The sequence below is a fragment of the Takifugu flavidus genome, chromosome 15 (assembly GCF_003711565.1).
Source record: "Takifugu flavidus isolate HTHZ2018 chromosome 15, ASM371156v2, whole genome shotgun sequence".
Taxonomy (NCBI): Eukaryota; Metazoa; Chordata; class Actinopteri; order Tetraodontiformes; family Tetraodontidae; genus Takifugu; species Takifugu flavidus.
In genome coordinates this window covers 1,236,372-1,264,082 of record NC_079534.1, presented here as the reverse complement: position 1 = coordinate 1,264,082, position 27,711 = coordinate 1,236,372, and the positions used below count along the sequence as shown (strand labels likewise).

Here is a 27,711-nt window from a genome sequence, read left to right as displayed (position 1 = left end):
AAATGACAGCTCATCAAAAGTCATTTCCGAGCTCTAAGAGACTCAATAAAGGAACAATGATGTCTCGGGACAAAAAACCACGATTCAATCTTCCTCTTTCATAGAACCGATTTTATTTAGAATTCGGTTTCGCTTGTGACGACTGAGATCTCTCGCGCACCGAGATCTCTGGATCTCTGCAGATCTCTCGTGCCTGATGATCTCACTCTCTCCCCGCGGTGTTCCCGTCAACTTGATGGGATTATCTGCCTCTGGGTGCACGTTAGAGGGACACATTTGCATTTCACTGGGACAAATCACATGTTTATTGTCCCCGGTCTATCTTGAAAGTCTATCTTGCGTCAGATCGCGTCCCTCCTCCGTTAACAGAGGGGTGGAGGGTGGACAGAAACCTGAGCGTGCGCGCACCCCTCCCTCTTGTCAGCCGGCCAATGACAGGCAGGGCTGTGAAACTATATAAGTACCGAGAGCGTTCCAGACAGGAGCCTGAGCTCGCAGAACCAAGCTGAGGAAAGTGGAAGCGTGCGCGCACCTGCGACTGGAAAACAGACTGAGCAAGACGACAATGAAGACAACACTGGCGACTCTGACCCTCTGCCTGGTGGTGCTTATGGCCACAGGGTTCCCCTTCGACAGGAAAGGGGGCTCGGCCGCCGGCGGCGGCTCCAAGGAGAAGCGCGTCCAGTACGCAGCGTGGGATGACGTGAACGTCATCGCCCACGGGCTGCTGCAGCTGGGCCAGGGGCTGAAGGAGCATGTGGACAAAACCAAAGTCCAGATGAGGGACGTCTCCACCAAGCTGAAGGTCTTCAATCGCACCATGACGGACCTGGCGAAGGAGAGCCAGAAGCTGCGGGTGGAGGGGGAGGCTCTGAAGGGCCGAGCCCGGGAGCTGGAGGACAGAGAGGGGCAGCTGCTCAACGTCACCGCCGAGCTGAGGGAGAAGGCGGAGGAGATGCAGCTGGAGAGGAGGGCGATGAGCGACAGGATGAGCCGGCTGGAGGAGAGGGTGGACAGCCTGCTGCAGGGAGGCGGGGTGCTGCCCGACCTGGAGGCCGGGGCCAAGAACAGCAGTGATGCTCGACACATCCAGGTGAGAACACGCACGCTCCCGCCCCGCTTTTGTTGGCAGACAAAGTTGAGATGGCTGCTCCACACGAGACTTCCAACTCTGCTTTGCCGTCACAAATGAGGCTGTTTCTGTCCACAACATCGGACTGTCTGTGAGGGTAGCGGGGTTGGGGGGGGGGGGGGGGGGGGGGTTTCCGAGCGTGCATGAGGAGCGTGGAGTACGTGCAGGACAACATTGAAGCCCGTGGGGCGACAGATCTGCACTTTTGTTCTAAAGGAATGTGTGAATGGTTGGAAACAGATGTGAGGCCTGTGAACCTGGAAGTCCGTCAGCTGGGGCGGAAAATCCCGCTGCACAGCGGTTACGTAACCCCGGCGGGGTCGGTTTAAATGAACAATTATGGGTCACCGAAGCGCGAGGATGTGTCTGGAACGAACGTCCCGTGCTTGTTTTAACCCAAATATCTTCTACCAGCCGCGTTTAGCTGCCACGGGCGTGTTTTACGCACAGAACTGGGAGGAATACAGCTGATTGAAAATGTCCTGATTTGTCATCAGGTGATGCTGGAGAACCAGAACCGACGCATCGATGATCTGTTGGAGCGGATCCGACTCCAGCAGGAGAAGCTCGACAAGCAGAACGTGCGCATCAGGACGCTGCAGAGTCAGGTCAGCCGGGCGCTTTAGGGCGCACTTTGCTATACTGACACGTGCTTTTCTTGGCATTTTATGGATTTCTGAGGTCTTCTGCGATCTCATGGTGCGTTTTTGGACTTTCCCCAGGTGGTAGAGTCAAGAAACGGCGACGCGTCCGTGGAGCAGAGCGACTCACCGATCGGTAAGTAAATCCTGAAGGCGTCCGAAATCTCCTCCTGGCTCTGCCTTTAATTCGACTTGACAAAATCTGACGCCAAATGTGGTGGACCATCTGTTCGGGCTGCAAAGACGCTTAAATGCTCATCAGCAATTAAAGTGAGGGAAACGGCGATTCGGCATCACGCGGCTTCTCAGCATGACACCCGAATCCTTCCCTTTTACGCACAAACCTCAATAACGTCACTTGATTAAAATTCCTCTCGCAGTTGACGCGCACAAACCTCCCAAACCGCCTCAGCCGAACCTCCTGTTGGCCACAGATTTGGGTGAAAGGTGAACCTGACCGAGGCAACATTTCAGTTCGGTCAGCCCGGTGGAAATCAGGAAAAAGCCCCCCAGAGCTCTGACATCAGAGAGAAAAATGTTTCTTTGGCAAAATCTCAACTGGGGGAAAGTTCTCTGGCCTGTCAGGGCCTTCAGTCAGGATCACACAGCTCAGCCAGATTAGTGCGCAGATCCCAGGGTTGGGAAATCAGACGGCTAAGCAAAGAACAAAGGGGAGACACTGGAAAAGTCCTTCTAAATTTATCTGCGACCTTTGTACAGATACCCCCCCCCCTTCCCCCTTCTTGCTGCAAAACAGTTGCATCCTCTAGAATGAGCAACCTCTCCCCCGATCCTCCTTTTTAATGCAGACTCACAAGTTATTGATCTCCGTTTGGGCACAATTGAAGCCATTCAAAGCCGTCGGTGGGTGATGTCATCCACGAGGACGGGCCCCACGCCTCTTAAGGCACATGCCAGCAGGTCTGGGTCCCAGAGCCCCCCTCCCCCCTTCCTTTGTAGCACGCCTTCTCCAGTGTCTCCCCTGCACCTCCTCAGCACCGTGCAAGCACTCCCAGTGCACGCTCCGGCCATGCACGCCTACGTCACCGGCTTGTTGGGGAGGGCTGTTTGGGGGTGGGGCGGGTGTGAAGGGTAGAATGTGTGTAACTGAATAGCCTTCTTGGCTCCGCTTGGGAACTGGGATAAAGGTCATATTTATATCCACGCCTGAAGCTCCGGCTCTCCCCCCAGTGTTATGACTGGAGGTGAGGCTCGTGGGTATCTCCAGACCCACTGATAAGTGCCGATAGTGGTATTTGTGGACACTTGCTGCTCGCGGAACAAGGCAACGTGCTTCCAGGAGGCGCGTCAACTGCAACACGGGTTCGGGTTAGCAACTTTTGACCTGTTTTTCAGCTGATCAAAGTTCAGGAGCGCGAAGTTGAGGCCCTTCTGTTGAATCTGTCATGTGTAAACAGTCAGTAACTTATAAAAAACGGATCCTGTTCGTTCGTACTTCATGGTTCCTCCTCTTTTTCCCCTCTAGAAACGGCCTCTGATTGTCACGAGCTGTTCCTGAGAGGAGAGACCACCAGCGGGGTCTACACCATCCAGCCAGTCAACGCAGAGCCCTTTAAAGTCTTCTGTGAAATGACAGCCGGTAAGATGGATGAATTGGACTAAGGTTTGAGTCCGTTCGCTGCTCTGGTTCTTGGTCTGATGGTTCTTTTTATTCTTCTTCATCCAGATGGCGGCTGGACAGTGATACAGAGACGCCAGGACGGATCATTGGACTTCGATCAGCTCTGGGAGGCTTATGTGAAGGGCTTCGGCAGCCTGACTGGTAAATGCTCTTTTAGACTTTAGACCAGGACTAAAAAAGTGCACCTGACCCGGTCGGTGTCGTATCAAACGGTGAAAGCAGGCAGACGAGTCCTTATAATTCCCCCTTGTTCTCCAGGCGAATCCTGGCTGGGTCTGGAAAAGATCCACTCCATTGCTAAAGACGGCGGCTACATCCTGAACATCCAGCTCTCCGACTGGAACGGTGACGTCGCCAGCGTGAAGCTCCCCTTCAGCCTGGGCGGAGGGGAATCCAAGTACTCGCTCCAGGTGCGCAAAGACGGCCCTTTCAGCCCGCTGGAGCGCTCCCTGGGGGCCGACGTCCTCCACGGCCTGCCGTTTTCCACCCGCGACCAAGACAACGATCAGAAAAACGACACCAACTGCGCCAAACACCTCTCTGGTAAGATTTAGCCATCATTAACTAGTCAGAGTCCAGCCGTGCGCCTTAGTCACGTCCTGACCTGACTCCTCCTCCTCCTCCTCTCAGGCGGATGGTGGTTCAGCAGCTGCGGTCACTCCAACCTGAACGGCAGATACTTCCAGAGTCCCCCTCCCAAGCACCGGCATCAGAGGAAGCAGGGAATCTTCTGGAAGAGCTGGAGGGGCCGCTATTACCCCCTGAAGAACACCGTGATGCTGATCGCCCCCGTTTCAGTCCAAAGCAAGTCATGAGGAGGAGAGAGACCAAGAGAAGCAGACCAAAACAAAGAGAAAGGGGGGAGGGGAGTAGATTCCCCACTATTCTGTCTTCTCCTTTTTGCCCGGTTGTCTCCTTGTGAGAAGATCTTATTCCCGGCCCTCACACTGAACGAGTTCCGGGTCTCATTGCTGGATTCCAGTAAGGAACCAGAGAGGGAACCATTAAAGCGGTGGTGGGAATTCAGGCAGAGGCCGAGCGAGCCTCAGCCCGCCGGCTGTGCCAGAAATAATCGGAAGCAAGTCTCGACTTATCACCTGTTTTGTCAACTCTGATTCCCGAGCGTGTCAGCAGCTCCGTCTGGGACGGCCGGTGCTCCGTTCCCCCGATTCCGCCAAGCACGCACAACTGGCTCAACCCAAAGGGACGAGCCGTTAACGCCTCAAATGTGGACCAAACGGCTGATTTGCCCCATAAATGTGAGATTTGCACCCAAAGGCATTATGTAAAGTAATAAATCACTGTAAACTGGGATTATGACGCACAGACCCGCGTTCAGAGGTAGTTTTGTCGGGCACTGACCATACTGACGGTTTTTCAACCTGAAATGTTGGAACCAGGTGAAGCTTGTTCTTCTTGAGTTTGTCTATAGACTGTTTTGAGTCATATTGACTCGCCTTAACAGCTGACATCATTTTATATGGCGTGCATGGGGGGATGTCATGTCTTTTTAGACACGTGTGATAGCCTTTATTGTCCTTTAGGTGTCCAATCTTCTTATTTAAATGCTGTACAAAAACAAGTCAGTATACTGTATGCATTCTATGGCACTGCCCGTTTGTAATTTATATTGGTTGTTGTTTACCGGTTGTACATTTTTTATGGGTTGTTTTTTTTCTGGGGCTAGAATGAGCCAATTAAAGTTATTTAAAATCAAATGCGCCTTTTGTCTCTTTATAGTCAAACGCATGAAAGGAAAAATAATAAACTAAAACCGAAAAGTCCAAGTCGGCCTTTCAATTCGAGCACATTTTGCCACAAACAACCACGTAAACCACTGAGGAGGTGGAGGCCAGTTTATCGGGCTTAACCGCTTTACCTGGAATCACACCTCAGGTGTCAGCTCAAATTTCTCAGGCAGACACTTTCTACCTCACAGGCGGCCAAACCGTCCGTGCACGCGAGCCCGGTTGGATCCTCTCAGCCCTGATCTTGGTCGGGGATCAACCTCTGCAGCGGATGGCGTGATGGCGCCCTGGCGTGACTTATCCGCCCAGGCCGCCGGTCATCTGGTGAAAGTCGATTAAACCGGCGGGCGACGCTTTTACCTGCTGCAGATGAAGGAAAAGGTGAACAGAACGACCGCGGCCCCGTCGCACAAGCAAAGGAAAACTGCAGCAGGAGCGGCGTGTGTGATTGATCCATACATTTATTTATTACCATGTACAAATTGTATTTTTCGGTGGTACAAAGCTGTTGTAAGACTCTGGTGCTCACCCTCCTGTTGTCTCTATTGCAGTAAAAAATGAAATACCAGCATGAACAAGAGTCAAGAGGTACTTTGGCAAATATAAATTATGTGTTAAGAAGGCAAACAGACACTTTGAGCGGTGTGACATGAGGGGAGGAACGAGCACAAAAGGAGTGACCTCAGGCGGCACTCGCTTAAAAAAAAAGGAATAAAAATCCATAAAATGCTTTATTTTAAACAACACACTTAAAATAAACCGACAGATGAAGAGATTATTCTTCAGGACTGCAGAATCTATGTATGGATATTGATATGAATACTGTTGATTTAGCTATGTATGAGGGGGACGTATAGAGGGAAGCTGATGACACGATTGTGTGCATTTTCCATCAGTAAATATATCAGTAATCTCGTTCCTACTGCTCACTGAAGTGGAGAAAACAAAAGGATTAAAAAAAACAAAACAACATAACGTTTGGCAAAGTCCGTCAGTCACGGAGGTGAAGACATGAGTGGGAGATGCACAGCCTGCAATTTTTGTTTTTCCTACGTGTCCTTGTCTTTGTTCAGCTGAATGTCTTTGCTCGTGAAGCGACCCCAGACGTTTCGAAGGGGCCGGGGGAGGAGGAGGAAGGGGGGGGGGGGGGTATGGAGGCCAGAGAGCGAAGGAGCGAGAAACAGAAGACGCATCGAACGAGAGAAGAATAGAGAAGTTAGGTGGAAAGTTAATAGGGGCGAGTGGCTAATACGCCCTGGGGGTGTGATGTTGTTAGAGGATGGGGTGGGGGTTCTTTTCTTTCCTGGAGGGGAGGAGGATGGCGGACGCGGACTAAAGGGGTAAAAAACAGGATTTCACTTCTCCCCTGCCGTGACATTTCAGAGGTATTGTTGTAGAAAGTGCAGCAGCATTATCTCGTAGTGCTCTCCAGACTCTGGGCAGCGAATACTGTGTCGCTCGTTTGGGTAGACCTGAGGAAACAGAGGGAGCAAAGGTGCTCTGGTTAAAAATACACACAAAATGGCAGCTATTTGCTTTTCTAGCGTGGCTTTGACGCTAACCTGAAGCTGGTAGGGCTTCCCAGCACGGATTATCTGCGACACTAGAAAATTGGTGTGAAAAAAGTGCACGTTCTCATCTAGAAATCCATGGAGAATTAGCAAGCGGTTGGGTCTGGAATGACAAGGATCATCATACGTATTAATGTTATATAATAAAATGGTGTACATACTGTACAAATAAAGTGCAGCGCATCCACTCGGGATCTCAGAGTCCAAACACTAATCGTCCTTTTGCTAAGAGCCTGTGTACGTACTCGCTGGGCAGCTTGTCCACATGCAAGGCCACAGAGCCTTCTTCATAGCCCTGCTGGTTATTCTCAGGCACGTCCATGTAGCGCTCTGTGTAGCCTGTGTCATACGCCATCCACACGGTCACGGGAGCACCTGCAATAGCCAACTGCCAGCAAAATAAAGAAAATTAACAGATACAGAATTATTTTGATGTTGTGTGTGTGTGTGTGTGTGTGTGTGTGTACAAGATTGTCCTTAATCCTTATTGTATCATAAAAAGGATTCTATTGTTACTGAATGGTTTCAGTAAATGCAGTGCAACAGCGACACCACATGGATACATGTGGTAACTACATACTTTTGACTGCAGTTATACAGCAAGAAGAACCAGAAACTTGAGGGGAAAACAAACAAGGCCTCTTTTCTTGAACCGGAACACGAGATGAGGAGCAAAAAACATCTTTACCTTGAAGACATTAGGTCGCTGGATGAGGCCCATTAGAGAGAGGAAACCACCGTAAGACCAGCCGTGAATGGCAACTCGGCTCAGGTCAACAAAGTTAAACTTCTGCGCCACATACTGCAGCCCCTCCACCTGGTCTTCGATCTCCACTTGACCCTAAAGAGAAGAAAAACAAAAAGCAATGAAGGACAGTGTTTAAATACTTGAATTCCCTGAATGCTCACCATTTTGTTCTTCAGTGCAGCTTCAAATTCCAGGCCCCTCTGACACGAGCCCCTCCCGTCAATGACGACCACAGCGTAGCCCAGAGAGGCCAGCGTGTTGAGCCGAAGGTATTTCATCCCTTTGAAGGAGTTGTTCACCAGTTGTACCTTAATGTACAAATTCTATATTACAAACTCATCAAGTTTAATGTAACATAAGTTAAAAGAACAATGCAACACTTAAACTAAAAGAATGCTAAGCTAACAGCAGTCATGAGCAGACCTGTGGGCCGCCATACACAAACAGGACGGTGGGGTGTTTCCTGCCAGGCTGCAGGCTGTGAGGCTTGTACACCATCCCATAAAGCTGGAAGCCGGACTTTCCCTGAAAGTCAAAGATCTCAGGCGGACTGTAGTCTCCCGGGCAACCTGAAGGATACAGAGGACAAGATGGACAACCTTCAAGAGTCAACCGAGCCGACTAATAAAAGACTGTGGATCTTATAAAACGCCTATTTAACCCAAAGCTTGGGTTACCTGATGATTCCATCATGCTGGCCCAGAACTCAGGAACTATATGTAGGGGGTCACTTTCTGAGCTGTTCAGTTTGTAAACGTGAACACAGGGAGGCGTGCACACACTGCTGTAGTGGCTGACAAAGAAGTCAAAGTTCTGCCAAATAAGAAAGAGAATTAAAACATTGTCTTGTGTTATTTATAGAAAAAAAGCTAACACAAAGCTGAGCTGAGCTAGTGTGAAACATTGGATCGCAGTGATTTCTTTTACCTGGCTAACAGAGCAGCTATGAGAGAAGCCGGGCTTTGTTAATCTGACCACGTCTCCGGGAGAATCGTAGCTGACCACGTAGAGGTGATGCTCCAGAGGGGTGTCTCTGGTGCCCTGGAAGTACACTAACTTGGACGTCTCGTTCACCCAGATCTGACCAGAGAGAAACCAGCGATGACACGAGGTCAAAAACAGAACAGCCGCGACAAAACGCTGCGCGAGCCGTTCCTGGGGCCACCATGTCCGTCGGCGGTGGACGGAGGGACTGACCTTGGAACCGTGTCTCGCCAGGACTTCCCACTCTCCACTTGTCAATGTGACCTCCTCCTTGATTGCACATTTGAAGTCTCCTACAAAAACAGACGATTCTAGTTACAGGAGAACCTTCTCGGGCCAAAGGTCAGCGGCGGCGGCGTCGGTTACCCTCTGTGTGCTGATAATCTCCCGCCCAACAGTGGCAGCCCGGGTGTAACAGGGACGTGATTTTATACAAATGGCTGAAACCCGTTTTCGACTCATTTACCCAAATGAAGGTGAACTCGTCTTCTGTCGTTTGAACAAATGGATAGAATATATCGTGAACCTAAAAAAAAAAAAAAAGGAGCAGGCCGTCGGGAAATCATCAGAGAGGACGGGTGCATCACCGGCCAGAAATTCCCCTTAAATACAGAAACATTACATTGATCCAGACGTCCGTGGTCTCCTCATAGATGACGTATGGCTGCGTGCTGGTGGGCACGGCGTCCAGACTCTCCTGCCTCCGAGCCGGGTCGTCCGTCACGGGGATGAAGAAGGCCGGGGGCAGCAGCACCAGCTGTAGCTTCCTCTGACTGCGGTCCAGAAGCGCCGCCCAGCCGCTACAGAGCGCAAATACAAAGAGAACCGAACAGCGTAGCACCGAAACGCGCTTTTCCCGCGGCGCCGCCATCGAGCCGCTCAAACTGCGTGACTCACTATTTGCCGTCGCTCGTCCAACCGACTCTGGCGATGTATTCTGTGCCTGGAAACAAGGAGGTGAACGGGATGGCCAATTCTTTGTCTTGTGTGCTCACAATCTGGAAGCACACACACACACACGTTAGAACCGTTTGAGCGTCGCTCTGCAGCCGCGACACTGCAGCGAGGACCCACTCACTCTTCCTTGGTGATCCGTCTTTATCTCCGCCAGTTTTATGGTAGCCTGGGGGTTTTTGCTACCTGTCAACGTATTAAAGATTAGCGGAGAGAACTATAAAGAACTAAAAGAAGACTGAGGGAGCTGCTCCGACCTGTGCGTGGATATCTGTACGCGTCTGCTTTCCTCTCCTCCAGAGCTGGAGAGGGGACGTGAATGATCTCCACTTCGGTCTCATCCACCTCTTCATAGAGGAGGAACGCCGTTTTACCCCCGGCGGAGTCTGTTTGGGGAGAGCGCTCGTCAGTCTTGCACATTCCTCACGGATGTGTTGTTTGAACATCAAACCCGAGGGTTCGACTGAATGTGACACATGACTGCAGGTCGCCGACCTTCCACAGCTGAAGGACTCCACCAGTAACCCGTGAAGCGGTCAAACTCCTCTTGGATGACAAAGGTTGCCACGCCGGCGGATTTTGGGTCTTCTTTGACGCTGTCCACGCCTTAGAATCATTGGGTGAAAAGATTCCATTCATGAGTTCAACACAGTGCTGAATACAGACGTGAGCTCGTGGTGAACAGTCAGACCTTTGTGGCAAAACGTGAGCCTCTTTTCCTCGCCGGTCTTGATGTTGGCGACCCACAGGTCGTTGTTGTTGATGAAGGCTATGAAGTCGGGATTCGCAGGGCAGATCTTGGGGTCCATGCGCGTCCCCGAGCACTGGGTCTTGATCTCCACAGGCTTTACAGGAGCGGACTGCTAAAAAAACGGGAACAATCTGAGTCAGCGGCAAAGTAAAATGTGGTGAAAACACACGGGAGCGTCTACGAGTTCCCAGAGATATGAGCAACGTGCATATTCTGTAGCTGAGAGAACAACGACTAGATCATCAGAAAACCGAGGAGGCAGACGCACGGGAAGGCTCACATACAGGGAGATTCTAAAATCAGAGCTACAAAGGTCACATGACCTTTTGAGGCTTTTTCCTCCCTCTCATCAGCACCCGTGATACCATCTTCATGCATGATCTCCTCCCCACCCCGGTCTCAGTACAAAGCTTTATTCGCTCATTAACACAGATTCCAGCCACGGCACTCTGGAATATTTGGGATTTTATTCCTAATTTAGGGAAAAAAACAACAACCAACAGACAAACAGCAGCCTACTCACAATGAAGCTATTGTGTCCTCCGTCCTGACAGTAGAAGAGGCTGTTGCTGGCCTGGAAGAGGAACAGACCTGTCTGGGCGTGATAGTCATACGAGGTTATGCCGAAGGCCCCGAGACGTTTCCGCTCTCGCAGCAGCTCCTCTTCTCGAGAATAGGCCCCTTGGTGAGGTGTCGCCTGTCAGAAGGGAAACATGCTGTGTTAGCTTAATGTTCAGGTTGAGCTCGGAAACAAAAGGAAAAGCGTAGATGTGAGCTCAAGTTGCTTCACCTGGATTTGGCTGCAGAAGAGAGCGGAATAGAACTCACCTGGAAGTGATCTAACATTTGTTTCCATGACAACACTAGGAGGGCCTCTTTGCGGACTTTCTTGGGGATTTCTGAGTAGAGTAATGAGTTTTCTCTGCTACCATAAGGCATTCCTGCACAAAGACAGATGGAATTCAGCACGCGGGTTGTTTGACGGGCCAATCGTTCTGCTGCTCTGAGCAGGGGAACGGGACTCGTAGCGCTATTAAGAGGAATGCAAATTTTATTCTACAGATATTTGAATCCAAACAGCTCACCAAGGTAATACAACCGGTGAGAATGGGGTCCGTTCTCATCCTTCTTCTGTACAAACTGGAAGTCATGCGGAGCCTTGTTAGCGATCATGCCAGAATTTTTCCTGCTACAGTGGATAATGTCGCGGAGGCCCTCCCAGGAGTGCTTCTCCACAAAGAACTGAGACGGGACATCCTCCATTTCCACCACTTCTGTGCTGTCCGTAAGGCCGTCCACAGCCGTCATGCTAACTGTCACACAGCTGAAGGGCGAGAGAACAGATAACACCCTCAAATACACATGTCTTCATCATGGACCTAATCATGAATAAATGCTGTTGAAACACCACTGTACCTTTTCCAGAAACCTTCTTTATTGTCACAAAGTTTTACCTTCTTGACTCTATGCATTCAATGGTCCACACACCACTGTGTAATTCAACCTAAGCACAAAGCATACAGGAGTTATTTCAAAAGGCCTGAATAAACAGAACTAATTATTCCCCTACTGATCTTGATTGCTCGGGTCAACTGGAGGTCAGGAACAGATTATAAACAACCACATTCTTTCCTTCAGACCAGAGTTGTGGGATTAGTGACGGAAACAACAGTTGGGCAAAAATAAGTCACTTTAAATGACATAATGGATTTTATTTTCTCACGGTTAGTGGTTATTCTGACGCTGAGATTTAATGTGTAAAGAAAATTACATATTCAGATTTCACATATAAAACACGTCACATGTTAACTCGTCACCTGGAAGCTTCTTGTTTTGAAGCTCACAAAACGATGGTAGAGATGGTAATTTAACCGCAAATGGGATCGATGTGACTTGGCAAATAAAATGGATCTTTTCTACAGACCCTAATAGTGAAAGCAAACCATTTATGTACTGAACTTAAAGCCAGCGAGGCCTCATGAAATGCATGTTAAGTTGCAGCGTTCCATTTTAACGTGCGGCTTTCAGGAGACACAGAAAGGACCTGTTTCACTTTAAATGCCCACTTCGACATACTTAACATGTCGTCGAAATGGCAAAAATCGCTTCATGTGAACACTTGGCTCACTGACAATAGATCTTTGTTCTCGTCTTTTCAACTCATTCACAGTGGAGAAACACCGGTAAATTCATGTGTCATCATTTCCAACAATAATAAGTCTACCGACATTTGGCAGCGAATAGCGCGACCCGAATCCCATAGAAAACGACTGCTATCACTTCGTGTCTCCGAAAAAAAATCTTACTTAGATAGATTTTGACATGACAGCTCCCCTCTGTCATTTTCGCTCTAACGCTAGCTAGCGTTAGCCCTGTGTTAGCCATAAGCAAGCTAGCCGCTAGTTAGCGGTTTCAAGCTGTAAAAACAAAGGCGTAGACGACCGTCGCAGCAAAACAAGTGGGGGTTAAGGTAAATACTTACCAATTTGGCCACCGTTTCTTTAACCAAGTCAAATACTATATTAGCTTGGTGTCAATAAACAGATTGTGTAACTGCTAGTGGTTGTATCCATGGCCCAGACACAAGCTGTCGGTGGCTTTCTGAACGTGAAGGGGGAACCTTCGTGTGGCACAATGTGCACCGGGGCGTTTTTATGGGTGCACATGTTCCGGTGCTAGTTCTGTGCGGGGATACTCAGAAACTACAGATAAACGTTTATTTCCAATACTTGTGCGACAATAACTTTCTTCATTAGCCCTTTGTATCTTAAATAGACCTATATATTATACTTATTTTTGTTAAGTCTTATTTGCCCAATAGCCAGCCCTTGGTTTACACATACAAGTTCATGATTCGAAAGAAAAAGAAAGCAAGAGGCAGGTTTGGTGGAACAATCCTTTTATTTAACAAATAACAGCCATTCTACTTCAGAGGGATGAAACGAGAAGAATGCGTAGCTCCAATACCAGGGCGACCGTGCTTGACTGGCTTGTAGGTGATGGAGAACTCGCCCAGGTAGTGACCGCACATCTCGGGCTGCAAGTAAGAGTTGAATCCGTGTTAGATGGCTTAAATGACATTAAAACATAACTTCTAATGACACATTCACTGCAAGTATGACATTTAAGAGGATCATCTTTGCCCTATTTTGCAACGATGACCCTTTTCTGTAACCTTTTGCAGTTTCTCATAGATGTATTGTTTCTGATCAGGTCTGTCCAACTTCTTTCCAGTCAGTATTTGATCAAAATATGTATACCATTATATAGTTAGCACTTAGTACCAGATATTAAACAAGAATCATTTAAGAGGGCACCAACTGGAAGGTTAGAAACAGGAAGCCAACAAATGATGATACTCTCCCACTTGAACAACACCGCCTCACCTTGATTTCAACCTGGTTGAATGTCTTGCCATTGTACACTCCAACCATGGACCCAACCATCTCAGGCAGGATGACCATGTCTCTCAGATGGGTCTTTACAACCTCTGGCTTCTCCATGGGGGGAGCCTCTTTCTTGGCCTTGCGCAGACGCTTCAGGAGGGACTGCTGCTTGCGGCGAAGGCCCCGGTTCAGCCTCCTCCTCTGGCGGGCACAATACAGCTGCATCAGCTGCTCGCTAAACAGAAATGGACATCAGTTGCTGCATTCAAATGGTGTGGTAAATGTTCGAAGGTGTGATAACTTAGTGAGGTCAGATGTTGCTTCTTTAGTAATATGTAGCAGATAGTTGCCAGAAAGATTGCATTCCTTATTGTTATTACATGAAGCCTACAGGTTAAAGCATAATCTGCTCAGTATTACTTGTCACTTACTAGGACATGTCCAGAAGCTGGTCCAGGTCCACACCCCTGTAGGTGAACTTCCTGAAGGTACGCTTCTTCTTGATCTCGGTATCCGCCTGGCAGAGATGTAGCAACCGAAGTATGATTATAGCCAGAAAATATTTACATTAACAAGCAGCTACAGTTAAACCAAGTCGCCAAAACGAGTACACAAGAATAAGTCATGTTCGGTTTGGCCGGTTTAGGATCCATGTTTTCTCTCATGTTTATAGTGACAGAGAACCACCGAATTAGCTTAGCCTAGCCACAGCGGGTCACAACTAAACATTACCACATCATAAACATCTATCTGGCCTTCCGTGGCAAGTCTCTCATTGTTTGGTATGTACATGTTTAGAACTATCGGACAATATCGCCAACTGCCAAGATTTGTACATGAACAGCTCGGATGCATGTAGATTGCATTTCGTCAAGCTTTTCGACGGGAAAAGCACCTACCATCTTGCCTGATGCTCCGGAGGAAAAGGACATACGCAAGTCGCGTTAGGTCAGTTATCGCGAGATTTCACACGCGTATCCGGTGACGTTTTCCGGTATTGTTAAAAAAAGAACTACCACCAGGCGGCGCTATTATACAATCATTCCATTGACTGTCAGTGTCTGATTTGCGTCTGAAGATCGATCGTGGCTTGTTCCCTTTAGTTTTTTAATAGAAAATGAAATTAGGGAACTCAAGTTGTTTCAGAGTTTCTGTATGACACATTTGTACAATAAATGCAGTTTTCTTGAAATTAAAACTGAAGCGTCTTTTCACCTAAGACTTGTTTTTTTTTTAAAAACCCTTAAAAGCAATGTTTTTATGAGGAACAACTATATATATTGTGCTAATTCTTACAAAATAATAAATTTCATTTTCATTAAAATGTCCAAATCAACCCCATTTTTTGTTATTCCTAAATAAACTGAATTTTTAGCTGACTCTTTAAAATGGACAGAATATAATTGAAAATACAAGACTTGCTGAACTTGTGTCCTATTCTAGAGCGAGCCTCAGTGAAAGGATCGCTGATTGAGGTGGCAAATTATGGACTATGATTCCAATTAGAGGATCAAGGCACTTGGAGAGAGAAATGTGAGTTGTCTTCTCTTATTTATTTATTATTTACACTTTGCTGGTAAAAGGTCGGACCCGATTTATTATTCACGACTGCCTTAATTGGAGACATTCCTCAGAGTTCGGTCCATATTGACGTGATATCCGTGATGGGAATCCCCCATTGTGATCCCCCCGATTGTCGTGTTCCAGAAACCTGCTTGAGATGATCTGAGCTTTGTGAAATGGTGCATTATCCTGCTGGAAGTAACCATCAGAAGATGGTCCACGGAGGCCATAAAGGGATGGACATGGTCAGCAACAATACTCAGGTAGGCTGTAGAGTTTAAACAATGCTCAGTTGGTACCGAGAGGCCCAGAGTCTGCCAAGAAACTTGGATCCATCCACTGTAGCCTTACCTCACTGTTCCTAGCCGACAGAGTGGCCCCCAGCGGGCTCTTCTGCTGCTCTGGCCCCTCTTCTTAAAGGTTGGATGCATCTCTGCTGCCTCCGGAGATGCTGATCTGCTGTCCTTGGTTGTAACGAGTGATTGGGTTACTGAACCAGCCTGCTGGTTCTGCTCTGAACTCTCACATCATGTTCGTCCGCACCACTGCCGTCTCTCTTTTGGGATCACCCGCTGTAAAATCTAGAGATGGTTGCGAGTTAAAATGCCAGTAGAGCAGTTTGTCATGGAGTAAAAATATCAGCGCGTAATTTCCTTTTAATGAATAGCTGCGTGGAACAAGTGATATAGAGGCACATATGCTGTGGAAGCGTTTCTCAAATGTGGGGCTATGTAGTGCAGATAATATTGAGAATTTGAGACAAATTGGACTGAAATGAGACCACACGATTATAATGAATGCACATTTTATTACTCTGTACTCAAAGTCTTTAATTCCAACATTGTCCATCTGCGTAAAGATTGCAACCACTCTAGAGGAAGAATGACTTACTACCAGTCCTCTGAGTCACATATGCATAAATAACGATCTGAATGATAGTTTTGCAGCTCAATATTTTATAAAGGTACTGATACGCTTATCATTCACAAATGATTTAAATCCAGTATTCTTGCTCGGAATGTACATAAACTTAATGTTTTTCTTTCCCAGTACATCTCATCCAAAGGAATAAAAAAATCATCTCCTATTGGGGTGTTACGCTAAAACAAGAAACCTTCAGAAATGTAAAAAAACAAAATTCCCCCAAAAAAGATGAAGTGATTTCTTCTTAAATCTGCTGCCCCTAATCTGAATCACCACCTAACAGTTTATTATTGCAAACTACAGTTAAGGGAAAAATAAAAATAAAAAATGTAACAGCGACAAATATACATTCACAGAGATTGTTTACACAGCTACAAACACAAATTATGGTGTGTTTTTGCTAATAAGATGCAAAAGAAAAAAAAAAATCCCTAAAGTATCTGTCATTTCATCATGTGCTTAAAATACTGGGAGCTCCGTTAAATGGAAACATTTGAAGCTATTGGCACAAAAACTCAACAATAATCCTGGGATAGAAAACTAGCTAAGCCCAAAAGATTGGCTTTTGTGGTCACTTTAAATATTAAATCACAGAAATACAGTTCATGATATGTTTACCACTTCTTTTGCACATACAGGGGTAAGAACACGTATTTTATCCAAAAATTTTAAAAAACCAAATGTGACCCAAAGGAAAAACAAAACCCGGTGCAACATCCCATCGATACAAAAATAAACTGCCTGCCGTGAAGTCTCCGCAGGTGATCCCTCTTTTGTAACGTGGTTCCCTTCCTCCTTAGTAATCTGTTCCGTCGTCGTGGTACACCTGTTCTTCTTCCTGGTAACCTTGGTAACCCTCATCCTGGTAGTCGTGGATGTAGTTGCCTGGCCTGCCGGGCTCCTCTGGCACCGGTGAGGCTGCTGTGCAGTACTTGGAGTCGTAGATCTGCCGGCCCAGGCCGAAGTTCTGGCCGCTCTGGTTGGCTCCCTGGGAGTAGCCCATCTGGAGAGACATGGTGGTGTTGTCGCACTTGTCTGTGCACAGCTTGGTGTCATAAATGGCGCGCCTCGTCCCCGGAGCGGTCATGCCAGCCTGGGAGTTCGACAAAAACATGTGAAAATGGTGCCAATCTGAGGGAGCTGAAAAATGCCTTCAACGAGTCTAAACCCGACAGCCGTTTATAGCGGTGGTAGGACAGGAATAAATGCTGCCCTGGGGCTTCTTTCCTTCACAGACCTATAATAACACATTTATGAGGAGCTGGAAATGCTGCAGTACCTGGCTGGCCCCCTTGTTGGTTCCCATTTGCAGACTGATGGTTGTGCTATCCATGGGAGGCTGGATCTGAGCTTTGGGGTCATATAAATGCCTCCTGGTGCCGTATGCACTCATGCCTGCCTGGCTGGCACACTTGTTGGTCCCCATCTGGAAAGGGAAAAGGAACCCGTCAGTGATCGCGGAAACAGGCAGAGGTTGGCGAGCGGCTGGATCTTTTGTCCTGCTGAAGCTGCTGAATTCCCCTCACCTCCGCGAGAGCCAGACAAAAATGAGTCCCAACATGTTTCGCAGAAGAATATCTCACTCTATTGCCAAGCGCCCACACCCACCACAGCACTACACTCCTGAGCCTGTACTGGCGCCTCGATTTAAGGAATGGAACCGTTGACGTTTTAATAATAATAATAATAATAATAAAAAAATAGGCGAGAAACAATGGCGACGTGGAGGCTGACGAAGGTCAAATACGTGACACTGGCTCACCTGCAGGCCGATGACGCATTGCCCCGCCTTCATCTTCTCCTCATCAAACGACCTCTCCTGCTTGTCTGCATATTTCACTCCGATGTCGACTTGTGTCTGGCAGCCTTTAGTCTTGGCCTGACAGAATATTTTAAAAGGTGCATGCAACACCTTCATCTTTAACTGCTGATTCAACTTTTATTTTTTTTTTTAATATAGACTAAAACTCACCATGCTAGCCAGCGCAAGAAGTGTCGTCTGGACTTGAGTCATGTTGCCGTTCTCAAAAAGGTCGGTGGCCTCGAAGATGTCGTGAGGCTTGAGACCGTAGGCCGTGATCGCCTTGATGAAGTTCGCCAGGTTCTCCAGCTACAAACACACAAAGTGTCAGAATAAAGAACCACGGTGGTGGTTGATGCAATTCTTCTGCAATGAGTTTGTAGTTTCTGTGGGGTGTGACTAGCTTTAGAAACAAGCTCTGCGGTGACAGAGAGGCACCATGGCACCATGACAGAGTCAGTGTAACAAGATCTTAGTGACAGACAGGAAGCCACTCACAACAACAGTGGGACAAGTCTAACTGCACCAGAAGGCAGTCCTGTTAACCAAACCACATTTATTAAACATTACTAATTGTTAGGGAGAAAAGGATTAGTTCTCTCCCCGTGCTGTTGCCTTCAGAGGAATGAGACGCAGACTCCTTGGCTTCTGCACATGAGTGATGATAAGCAGTTACAACAGGTCTTTATGAACAGTTTGAACCCAACACTAATCCTCTCTGATGGTGAGTTGCAGAAAATACTGCAGTATCCATTTCACACCGGTAGGCGGCAGTATACGGCATATGAAGATTTAAAAGATTCATTTAAAAATATATATTTTTTAATATATATATAAAAATAAAGAGCAACTTTCTAGCTGGCAAAATACAGAACTGGCAGCAAACAAGAAGCAACTGGCTGCAGGTGAAGGCTGTTTCAGGGAGGAAACGCCAGGATTTCTGGTTGTGCCAGATTTCCATCAAGAATATAAAAACCTGTAATAGTTACAACTGATTTTGTATCCAAAGACTTTCAAGGAGCCTGAAAATGTGGGTCTTTTTTCACCAACTTAAATCACCTGGAGTGTAAAAAAAACAAAACCCAAACAACCCCCCAAAGAAAATAAACAGACACTGTCCAAATACTTCAGCAGATGCCCTGAAACTCACCTGATGCCAGTTGAGAGTGGATTTTTTGTTGATCTTTGTCACAGAGCCTGGGGCCAGATGGTTAATAAGCCTGAAAGAAACAAGAATATTGACTTTTCAAACCCATAAACACCACCGTTGAGCGTCGGGGGGGGGGGGCATTTTTCCAAGCTAAATGGCAACCACGACAATGGCGCTGAAGGAGGCGTCTTCAAAGCGAGCCGTTCTCCCCAGAAAGGAACCAGAATGGTTCTACTGTGAACGCGTGACTCATTTCTGGTGCACGACGTGCTGCAGCGGTTCTTACTCGCAGAGAACAACTCCACTCTTCATCTCTTTCTGGAAGTCGGCGCCTATGGGGTGACCAGTGACATCCTGGATCCACAGCCTCAGCTCCTCTTCTTTCTGAAGGTCATACTTCTGCGCGATCTGGGTGGGCGGAGAGGTCAAAGATCACGTGTCACAAAGGGGAGGGGAAAGAAAAAAAAAAAAGACAGAAAATTGTATGTATGCATTCATTCTGGTCACCACTTAAGACCATCGAGGGAAACTAGCCTTGGTACGTCCAGGCGAACCACGACTAAGCCAAACCGGAATGACAGACTGATTTATGGGTAATCTTGTGTGTTTTGTCTTGCAGCGAGTTGCGACTGCAGATCAAGTTTCAGGGCCACTCCTGAATTTCACGGTGTATAATGCTGCGTCTACGGGAGTAAAGTTGACTTTTACCCACTTAAAAAACACACGTGCTCACAGGGATATCCTGTTTAGTAAACTACTGAAATCCCCCTTCCCCTCAACTACAGGAAGTTGCCTTCTGAGACGGGGTGGGAGAGGTTTCACTGGTTTAGCGTGACACAAAGAGCGACTGTCCAAGTGCTGCTTTTATTTGGAGTGTTTTTCCTTCTTTAACCGAGGACAGAAGTCTGACCGAGTGGGGGAGGCATTCAGGAAGCATATTCCAGGCAAATAAACAGTAGAACCGTTGCCTGGCACCCCGGGGAGCTGGAATATCCATTTATTATCGAAGGCGAATGGATGAAAAGGTGTCGATGGAGTTGTTGTGGAAAGGACCGAGGATCTGCCCCCGTCCCAGAGCCAGAGCCAGAACCGCAGACTTCAACCGACCACGGAGAGACGCTGGCCACATTCTCCTCCCAGCTGGTTGCGCTCTGAAGAAACGCCTGTCTTCTAATTACATTCGCTTATCCCCCCCATTAAACACAACACTGGATCTTTTAATTGCCCACAAGCAACCCCGCAGATGTCATTTCCAGAAACCAGCTCAAGGTGAGGAATTTGACCAACAGAGGTCGGATTAAAAGGGCCCAGGAAGAAACAGAGGGCACAAAGGTCTGTGTTGATCCAGGGAGTGACTGTGGATCCAAAAAATGTGGCTCGCTGTAGTTGCCCAACCACTGATTTCACCATCTCCTGATAGTCCTGTCACAACACATTTACGTGTGAAACTAAAGAGAAAACGACGTCACTGTTGGCAGGAAATGCCACTCACATCCACCCCCCCAAACCTCCCCCCAGCTCTCTGCAAGGGCAGCACTGAAGGTCTGCACGGTTCATCTATCTTTCGCTCTCATTTTCAAGGCTGCACCGGGGAATTCTAAACATCAGAACTCTGCTTTGGAGCAGATGGTTTCTGATAAATGCCCACGACGTTACAGTTGATTTGCAAAGCTGGAAGTGCCATAGACAGGTTTATCCAGATATAGAATCGGAGGGGAAGCTTTGAAAAAAGCAGAAATTCTAAAAACGTTTTAAAAAAAAAATAAAAAAAATCCCGCACTGATGAGGGAAGCGGCAAAGTTCAACAAATATTTATGTTCATTATCTACAGATCAAAGGTGAAAAGGCCACTAAAAATGGAGGACAAAGCGACATCTTGCCACAAAAATGTGAATTGCGTGATCTTATAATGCAGGTCAACAAGCAGCCCTGAGGAAAAGGAAAAACCCGGGTCACAAATCAGCGGACGAACGGAAACTTGTCTCTTCTTGCATAAAAAGTCTCCTGGAAACAGACATCTTGAGTCTTTTGATGAGCCCCATCAGTCCCGGCTGACTACCTTTTAGTTCTGTACACGCAGACCAAAATGGAGGCCCAGGTGATTCGGGTCAAATCGATCGGCTCATGACAAAACGAAAAACTTTGTTTTACTTTGGGTGGTTTCGTGGAAACCGTCCACCTACCTTGTTTTTCACTTCCGCGGAGAGTCCGTAGGCAGGACCCTTGTTAAAGGCCATGGTGGAGGGTTTAAAAAGTTGAGGATCAGCGGGAAAGAACAGCTCCAAGCGTAGAACCGTCGCGAACTTTTCTTCGACTTTCTCTTCCAATGAAACCTGAATAAATAGTCCCTCTCTGCCGCGCGGCGGCCTATTACAGCGCTCCCACGGCTCCGACCAAAGAGGGGACGGGGTGAGTCAAGATAGTTCACTGCCGCTTCACCGGAGAGGCCGCAAGAAACCGCAAGATCCCGCCGGGCTAACTGTGTTTAATTTACGTTAAAACGTACCGTACCTTAAATGAACGCTTAATCCAGCGCATCACATGATTAATTTTAGCTTTGTATGAAATAAACTTAACCGTTATTCGGCTTAAAGACCTATTCTTTTGCTCTTGTTTTTCGCTAAGTGTGCTCACAGGCCCAGATTTTTTAATAATTAAACCTCAGATTTAAACAAAAGTCAAACCTTTGCATACCAATTTAGCAACGAAATATTTCTCAAGTAAATACGGGTTATATGTAACAATATTGTTGTATAAAACCCCCACGCATAATGAAGTTGATTTTTTTTTAACGTTGCAATAACGGAAGTTTGTGAACAGGAACCATCTCCCTATTTCCGAGTACTCTCTGCTATTCCCTGCGTAAACCGACCAGAGGCTCCACCTTTGCACTTTCTTTCTATGGTCCCGATTGAAATCAAAAACTCCTTATATGGAAGGAAACTTCCCGAATTCCAGAATGGTGGGAGTGATCCAGTGGTCCCACCCTGCATACCAGACGTGTAGTGGACTAGACAAATAGTCGCACACTTTGAGTCACTGTCGACCAAAAAACTTAATGTGAACTAAAGTAAGAATGAGCTACTGCGGTGACGTAATTGCGATGACATAAAGGCCTCGATAACAGCTGCAGGATCATGAGCACATTCATTCACCAGTGAATTTCATATTACTCTACTGAACCGCGTTCCCTCTACATATTAATGACACATTTCACTTTAATTTGAGGATCTGTTTGGGTTGGAGAAGTTTTTTCTTTGGATTCTTTAAGAGTACAGTGATATTGGGCTTTTTAAAAGATTGTTACTGCGTTGGTTAAAGTTTTTCAAAAGGAATAGGAACAAAAAGACATATTTTAGAAGTTTGGTCATCAAGGTGTGATTGAAAATCAGAGGTTTGTTATCATTTCTGAGAACAGCCAGATTATGTTAATAAAAGCTGTAGTTTTCCAGCCGCATCAGCCCCAGTAAAGATCACATCCTGTCGCTCACCTGTCAGACTCAACCTACACAGGTAAGGATGACATCAGCTACAGGTGTCTCTCCGGTGTCTGGACGCAGCTGGACCTGCAGCTACATGTTGCACATTTACATGAGCTCATCCAGAATCGGAGCAAACGCACGCTCCTTCCCATAGAATGACGTCAGCTTATCCAGAAACGGCGCACAGCTGTTTAGACACACCTCTGCCAATTAATCCAGCCTTTTAGACACAAAACACTATTAAAAAAGATTGTTCCTGCATATTTAGGTCAATCTAATCCCTGCTGGCCATAAAAAGACGAAAATAGAAGGTAAAGTGATAATGGGCGCCCCCGTCTGGACGAACCGTGTCAGTGCAAGCAAAAACAGTGAATCGTCTCCAGATGAATAAAACAAACGCGCGGATTTAAAACGCTCACGTTTAGACAACCGGCACAGCCCGCTGCGGACAAGCACTTTAAAAGACTCGGTTGGCCCGGCTGAAGATTTAGATCATTTTATTTGTCAAAACAACTGAGAGATGTTAAACACGGAACAAATAAAGTCGCCCCAGGCAAAACTCCAGAAAACAGATTCGGATCAGCCAGTTGTAGCTTTTTTTTTCTCCTTTTATTGCCAGCTGTGTTGTGCAGTTTCTCAATGTCTGCCTCACTAGGTCAGCGTGTACAAAAAAAGTCAACAGACACGGTGCATATAACAGCGTGGTAACCGCCGCGGGATTCGGAATTCTCACACCTCGACCCGGCTCTTGCTGCCGGTTGTGTTCCGTGTGGACCCGGATCCCCGTTTACCAAGGCACATTGGTAGGGATGAACGACTGAACGAATGCACAGAGAGGCCGGTGGTGACCGATGAGGGTAAAGGGTTTAGAGTCCGACCGAAGGAACGCCGAGAACATCTGGCTCCGACTCGCTCTCTCCCCTTTATGGCTGCTGGATTTAGAAAGTGGAAACAATGAACTTTTATCCCAGCCAGCACCGCAGTCACCAAAATCAGCTGCTGAATCTTCCAACAGGTCTGGAACACCGAGGGAAGACTTAAGTGATCCAAAGACTCCCCCCTGAAACGGCAGCAGCGAGAACACGTCGGATTTGTGCAAAGGCGGCTGGAAAGAGAGCGAGAGAGGGTTGAGCGGGAGAAATGTGGAGTCCGGAATGTTTTAAACCAAATGCTGCGGCCAGTTATGAGGACAGAGGCCGGGAACGCGTCCGTGAGGCCCTTAAACACTGAAGATGCGGCGAACGACACTGATCCAAACAGAAAAATAAAGTCTGAATGTCCCAGAAATGAGCTGGTCAAAATAAATAGATGTGTTCATGATAAGAAATGTATAATTTACTCTTTATATCTCTCATAAAGCTTCTTGTAATTGCTGAATATTCCCCCAGCACGTCACGCTCCGGCTGCGGCGGCCTGGTGAACTCTGGCCCCGCCCCTCTGGGCACCGACGTGGCATTTTTGACAGGACGGCCAAACGCCAGCCTTCGCTCAAATTTAGCGCCAGATTGGAACCCTTAAATTTGAAGGTTTGAAACAGACGGCGGCGTCGTCCCAGCGCCATTTCAGGCCCCTGGGATCATTCCTCCGTCTCTTCCCGGCCTCGCTATTCCTGTGATTCTCCGTTTGAAAAATAAAACAGAATCAGCCTTTGGAATCACAAACTCAACTACTCCTTTAATATCGACTCTTTAAATACCAAAATCGGGGGACTCTCCCAGGAAGAGGCGGGCGGCGGGCGTGCGGCCGCCCCGTCGTTGAGCCAAACTCACAGTGGACAAACGTGGTCGGCGTCTGGTCTCCGCGGAGACAGAAAGGAGCGGCGGAGGACAGCGGCTGGCCTGAACCGCTCAGTCAAGGCAAACGTATGGCAGGATGTTCAACCTGTTCTCGTCCCCGTGAGGGTCCAGTGATATGCACTCTGTCCAATCATACCAGGCGCCCTTGGTGTCATAGCAACCGTTTACCCCCGACCAGGGCTGCGTGTGTATCCGCTCCAGGTCCTCGGCCGTCACCTCCCGGGTCACGCCCGGTAAATCCCCCAGGGAGCTGCCCGTCTGCAACGCGTGTACCTGCGAGTTCTTGACCTCCTTGTCTTCCCTTTTCAGGTAGTCCGACATGAAAAAATGGGTGCCGGGGGCCTGGACCCCCGACGACGTGAGCAGGTTGCTCTGAAGGTTCAAGTAGGACTGGATGATTTCGTTTCTGGACAGCTCCTTCCAGTTTGTTTGATGGAAAGTACTGGGCCCAGAGCCAGGGCCAGGACCAGGGCCCGGGGCTGGGGGGGCGGGGGCAGGCAGCTGATGCACAGTGCTTTCATTCCTCTGCCTATACTCTACAGGGTGGGGGGCAGGGACGGGGACGGGGACGGGGGCTTCCTCTGTTTGAGAAGGCTCTCTGTGTACCAGAGGTTTGATCTGACCCGTGACCGGGTCGAAGGTGAGCCGGCGCTCTTTTAACCGCACGGGTTTAGCAGCGTCCTCGCCCCTCTGGCCCTCCAGGTTGACGGAGTAGTCCCTCGACCTGTACTTCCTCCGCTTGTGTTCCGAGCTGGAGATGCTCGTCCCGTCCGCGTCGTCGCACGCCGGCGTGGTTCCCTCGGACGTCGGCCGGTGCGGTTCGGAGCTGGGCTGGAGCGGGGAGGGCGAGGCGGGGACCGAGGAGGTTCCCATGGATTCCAGTGTTGAGTATATGTCTATGGGGGAGCAGTGAGACGAGCCGTCGGAGGAGCTGGTCCAGGGCGTCGAAGACCTGTGGGAAGAATGGAACAGCCTATCGGCGTTCGGTGCCGGGGCTGGAGACGCTGCGGCCTGGGACGAGGACAGGGGAGAGTCTCTGGAGGAGGGGCTGGGGATAGGGGTTCCTTTGGGCCGTTTGGCCACCGCGTCCTGTCTCACGCTCCTGGGGCTTGTTGTGAGGCCTCGGGGACTTCTTGCTTGGTGATACGCCGCTCCTCCTCCTCCTCCTCCTTCATCTAAGCGAGCCTGCTGCTGCATCACGGCCGCCTTGATCATAGAAGAAGTGCTCGGTAGTTTGGCCGCCCCGGGGGAGCTTGGACGTGGCTTGACGGCGTTCACGGGGATCCTGGTGATCTTGTCGCTGTCGAGGTGGTCTATCCAAGACCTGTCGGGGGAGTGGGGGGGCTGCTGCTCCGCCGGGACATCAGGACTGCCCGCAATCCCGTTGGTGGGCAGCGGCGAAACAGAGTCGTCGTACGAAGCCATCTTGAAGAGCTTCTCCGGCAGGTGCACGCCGCCGTCTCGGGGCTCCATCCTGCGCTTGCGGCTGCTTGATTTCTCCGCTTTGGGCGAGTACGTGTTGTGAACGTCATTTCTGATTTTGACGTCCGGGACGCCTTTACCTGACACAGAAATGTCGGGAGGGGAGGCTTCCCCTCGGCAAGGGTGGGAGCTACCGTTGGTGGAGCCGGGAGCGGCGACAGCCACATCGGATCCAGGTTCGATCAGCTTCTGCCAGTTCCTCAACAGCTTCTTGGCACGCTTGGCAAGGTCTTCATCTTTTGTCTTCTTCCTTACATCATTGATGAGTTTTCCTAGACGGGTTTCCTAAATAAATAATGTTCACGGAAGTTAGAAACATGCCATATTATATACGTATGTATAGATCTGTAAATGAAACAGTCTTGAGTGGAGACTTACCTCAAGTGCTTCTTTGGTGATAGGATACTTTTCAAGACACGAAATAACTTCCAATACAACCACCATATTGCATATCTGAACAAACAGAAGGGTTCTTTCATTAGTTTTACTCTTGGTCACAATAAGATCTGCTGCAAAAGATTGTATGAATGTATTTTATGAGGTTGAAAAATACCGTTGGATAACTATCACAAGAAATATACCCGTTAACCGTTTTTATCTTTTTAATCAATCTTTGGGAAAATGTGTAAAATACTGCTACTTTTATGTAAGGCTAGAATTTAGTAGTATAGTAAGAAAAACACTTGAAATATGTTCAAAATATAAGTAAGATTGAAAGTTAGCATACGAAACATTAGCATGGTTGGCTGCTTCCAGCCAACATATATACGTTTAAAAGTAACGACGGCAAAGTGTCAACTCCAAAAATATTATTAATCACGGAGTTTTCCCCCTTTGTGTATCAGGTTTAATGCTTTAAATAATATCTTACGACGAAAGAACCCCATTTCTTGTCGAGAAAGCGTTTGTGTCGGCGTACTTACCTGCGTTAGCCAAATTGCTATCGCTAGTATTGAACTAACTTGAAAGGGAAGGGTCCGACTATTTCCTAAAACGTAGCCATTGGAGCTAATATCGTGCTAGCTACCTTCCACACATAAATTCCATGGAATCGTTGCCACGAAACAAGCGACAGGGAGACTTACAGACGAATAATAACAGGCGATATTGGGCGATTTCACAGTTATATAAATATTTTAGTTACACGCATGCAGTATATGCTCTTCAGCCTTTATGGCTAGGCTAGCAGCTAGCATGCTACGTGAAGCAGCTAATGCCAAAGTGATGTCTAAATCCTTCAAAGCTTTGACTTCGCTAAAGGTGTTCCACAAGCTGTCAAACCAAGAGCCCAACACCTCCGACCTTCACGGTCTTTTCTATGGGTATGCTAATGTGAACTTCACTCATCGCCAATTAACATAAAATAAGAGTTAACTGACAGTTGTCGAGAGGAGGCGCAGGTAAACAAGCTAACGTTAGCCACCTAGCTTCACTCACATTGCTCTGACTGTCGACGGCCTGCAGCAGCCGGTCTTTCATCTGCTGCGGGGTTGCTGAGACCGTTGTCATTGCCTAGTCGGTACGATTCGGAGGATGGAGGGAGGAATCCTCCAAAATGAAAACCGGATGACAGTGGTGACCCAAAAGTCGGCGCGTTAGCTCGTCAGGCGTCCCAACAGCATAGTTTTGTGTCAACCGTTAGGCTGAAGACTCCGGTTTTTTTTCTCTCACATGGAGCGGAAAATGTGTGAACTGTGTTGACCAACGCTCGCTGCTTGTCTGGCGCTCAAGCGACTCACTACCAGCTGCTGGATCTGTCGACGGCCTCCTGTTGCATGCTGGGATACCATGTATGCGCTCTGACGTCATCGCGCAGGCAAGTAAACAGTCGTAAACGTGTCTTCCGCCTCCACGCTGGCCCCACCCCCCGTTGGCATCCGGGGGTGGGCCCAGCGTGGAGGCGGAAGACACATTGCCCCACCCCCGGAGGCCAACGGGGGGTGGGGCCAGCGTGGA

The 27,711-nt window shown here is 48.1% G+C and overlaps 5 protein-coding genes across 7 annotated transcripts; 1 reads left to right on the top strand and 4 right to left on the bottom strand.

Moving 5' to 3' along the window:
* Positions 1 to 469: 469 nt before the first annotated feature.
* angptl4 (angiopoietin-like 4) lies at positions 470 to 5,133 on the top strand. Its single transcript, XM_057056139.1, has 7 exons — positions 470 to 1,093; positions 1,630 to 1,740; positions 1,855 to 1,909; positions 3,260 to 3,373; positions 3,461 to 3,556; positions 3,674 to 3,958; positions 4,046 to 5,133. The coding sequence occupies exons 1-7, from the start codon at positions 566 to 568 to the stop codon at positions 4,228 to 4,230; spliced, it is 1,374 nt and encodes a 457-aa protein (XP_056912119.1). The 5' UTR covers positions 470 to 565; the 3' UTR covers positions 4,231 to 5,133.
* Positions 5,134 to 5,606: 473 nt separating this feature from the next.
* dpp9 (dipeptidyl-peptidase 9) lies at positions 5,607 to 12,810 on the bottom strand. Of its 2 annotated transcripts, none has more exons than XM_057056136.1 (21): positions 12,654 to 12,810; positions 11,588 to 11,675; positions 11,257 to 11,495; positions 11,000 to 11,112; positions 10,695 to 10,868; positions 10,112 to 10,283; positions 9,916 to 10,026; positions 9,678 to 9,806; positions 9,545 to 9,606; positions 9,364 to 9,464; positions 9,089 to 9,266; positions 8,833 to 8,992; positions 8,680 to 8,759; positions 8,410 to 8,562; positions 8,160 to 8,295; positions 7,906 to 8,051; positions 7,644 to 7,790; positions 7,423 to 7,575; positions 6,980 to 7,122; positions 6,726 to 6,837; positions 5,607 to 6,635 (listed from the first exon to the last, which is right to left on the bottom strand). In XM_057056136.1, the coding sequence occupies exons 2-21, from the start codon at positions 11,641 to 11,643 to the stop codon at positions 6,543 to 6,545; spliced, it is 2,658 nt and encodes an 885-aa protein (XP_056912116.1). In that variant the 5' UTR covers positions 11,644 to 11,675; positions 12,654 to 12,810; the 3' UTR covers positions 5,607 to 6,542. The 2 variants fall into 2 exon arrangements, with proteins under 2 accessions (XP_056912116.1, XP_056912117.1); XM_057056137.1 differs by having other exon boundaries at positions 10,112 to 10,280.
* A 243-nt stretch (positions 12,811 to 13,053) lies between these two features.
* rps15 (ribosomal protein S15) lies at positions 13,054 to 14,529 on the bottom strand. The gene is made up of 4 exons (XM_057056140.1): positions 14,457 to 14,529; positions 13,989 to 14,074; positions 13,558 to 13,792; positions 13,054 to 13,208 (listed from the first exon to the last, which is right to left on the bottom strand). Exons 1-4 carry the CDS (start codon positions 14,487 to 14,489, stop codon positions 13,095 to 13,097), a joined length of 468 nt encoding a protein of 155 aa, XP_056912120.1. The 5' UTR covers positions 14,490 to 14,529; the 3' UTR covers positions 13,054 to 13,094.
* A 1,379-nt stretch (positions 14,530 to 15,908) lies between these two features.
* Positions 15,909 to 21,400, bottom strand: cnn2 (calponin 2). The gene is made up of 7 exons (XM_057056376.1): positions 21,179 to 21,400; positions 19,282 to 19,403; positions 18,996 to 19,065; positions 18,017 to 18,154; positions 17,807 to 17,923; positions 17,324 to 17,470; positions 15,909 to 17,137 (listed from the first exon to the last, which is right to left on the bottom strand). The coding sequence occupies exons 1-7, from the start codon at positions 21,230 to 21,232 to the stop codon at positions 16,841 to 16,843; spliced, it is 945 nt and encodes a 314-aa protein (XP_056912356.1). The 5' UTR covers positions 21,233 to 21,400; the 3' UTR covers positions 15,909 to 16,840.
* A 1,557-nt stretch (positions 21,401 to 22,957) lies between these two features.
* On the bottom strand, positions 22,958 to 27,540 carry crsp7 (cofactor required for Sp1 transcriptional activation, subunit 7). 2 transcript variants are annotated; one of them, XM_057056374.1, is made up of 3 exons: positions 27,193 to 27,540; positions 26,134 to 26,208; positions 22,958 to 26,040 (listed from the first exon to the last, which is right to left on the bottom strand). In XM_057056374.1, the coding sequence occupies exons 1-3, from the start codon at positions 27,262 to 27,264 to the stop codon at positions 24,325 to 24,327; spliced, it is 1,863 nt and encodes a 620-aa protein (XP_056912354.1). In that variant the 5' UTR covers positions 27,265 to 27,540; the 3' UTR covers positions 22,958 to 24,324. The 2 variants fall into 2 exon arrangements, with proteins under 2 accessions (XP_056912354.1, XP_056912355.1); XM_057056375.1 differs by lacking the exon at positions 27,193 to 27,540 and adding an exon at positions 26,679 to 27,112.
* Between the last annotated feature and the right edge of the window lie 171 nt (positions 27,541 to 27,711).

Coding starts and splice junctions, on each gene's coding strand:
- angptl4 (XM_057056139.1), top strand. CDS start 566: ATGAAGACAACACTGGCGACTCTGACCCTCTGCCTGGTGGTGCTTATG. Junction 1,094..1,629: donor GTGATGCTCGACACATCCAG/GTGAGAACACGC, acceptor ATTTGTCATCAG/GTGATGCTGGAGAACCAGAA. Junction 3,959..4,045: donor CTGCGCCAAACACCTCTCTG/GTAAGATTTAGC, acceptor TCCTCCTCTCAG/GCGGATGGTGGTTCAGCAGC.
- dpp9 (XM_057056136.1), bottom strand. CDS start 11,643: ATGCATAGAGTCAAGAAGGTAAAACTTTGTGACAATAAAGAAGGTTTC. Junction 8,993..9,088: donor CCACGGACGTCTGGATCAAT/GTAATGTTTCTG, acceptor TTTTTTTTTTAG/GTTCACGATATATTCTATCC. Junction 7,791..7,905: donor TTGTGTATGGCGGCCCACAG/GTCTGCTCATGA, acceptor TTGTACATTAAG/GTACAACTGGTGAACAACTC.
- rps15 (XM_057056140.1), bottom strand. CDS start 14,489: ATGTCCTTTTCCTCCGGAGCATCAGGCAAGATG. Junction 13,793..13,988: donor CAGCTTCTGGACATGTCCTA/GTAAGTGACAAG, acceptor ATTTCTGTTTAG/CGAGCAGCTGATGCAGCTGT. Junction 13,209..13,557: donor TCAACCAGGTTGAAATCAAG/GTGAGGCGGTGT, acceptor TCTTACTTGCAG/CCCGAGATGTGCGGTCACTA.
- cnn2 (XM_057056376.1), bottom strand. CDS start 21,232: ATGGCCTTTAACAAGGGTCCTGCCTACGGACTCTCCGCGGAAGTGAAA. Junction 19,066..19,281: donor AGTGGAGTTGTTCTCTGCGA/GTAAGAACCGCT, acceptor TGTTTCTTTCAG/GCTTATTAACCATCTGGCCC. Junction 17,138..17,323: donor CCAACAAGGGGGCCAGCCAG/GTACTGCAGCAT, acceptor TCGAACTCCCAG/GCTGGCATGACCGCTCCGGG.
- crsp7 (XM_057056374.1), bottom strand. CDS start 27,264: ATGACAACGGTCTCAGCAACCCCGCAGCAGATGAAAGACCGGCTGCTG. Junction 26,209..27,192: donor CCGTCGACAGTCAGAGCAAT/GTGAGTGAAGCT, acceptor CTGTTTGTTCAG/ATATGCAATATGGTGGTTGT. Junction 26,041..26,133: donor TCACCAAAGAAGCACTTGAG/GTAAGTCTCCAC, acceptor TTATTTATTTAG/GAAACCCGTCTAGGAAAACT.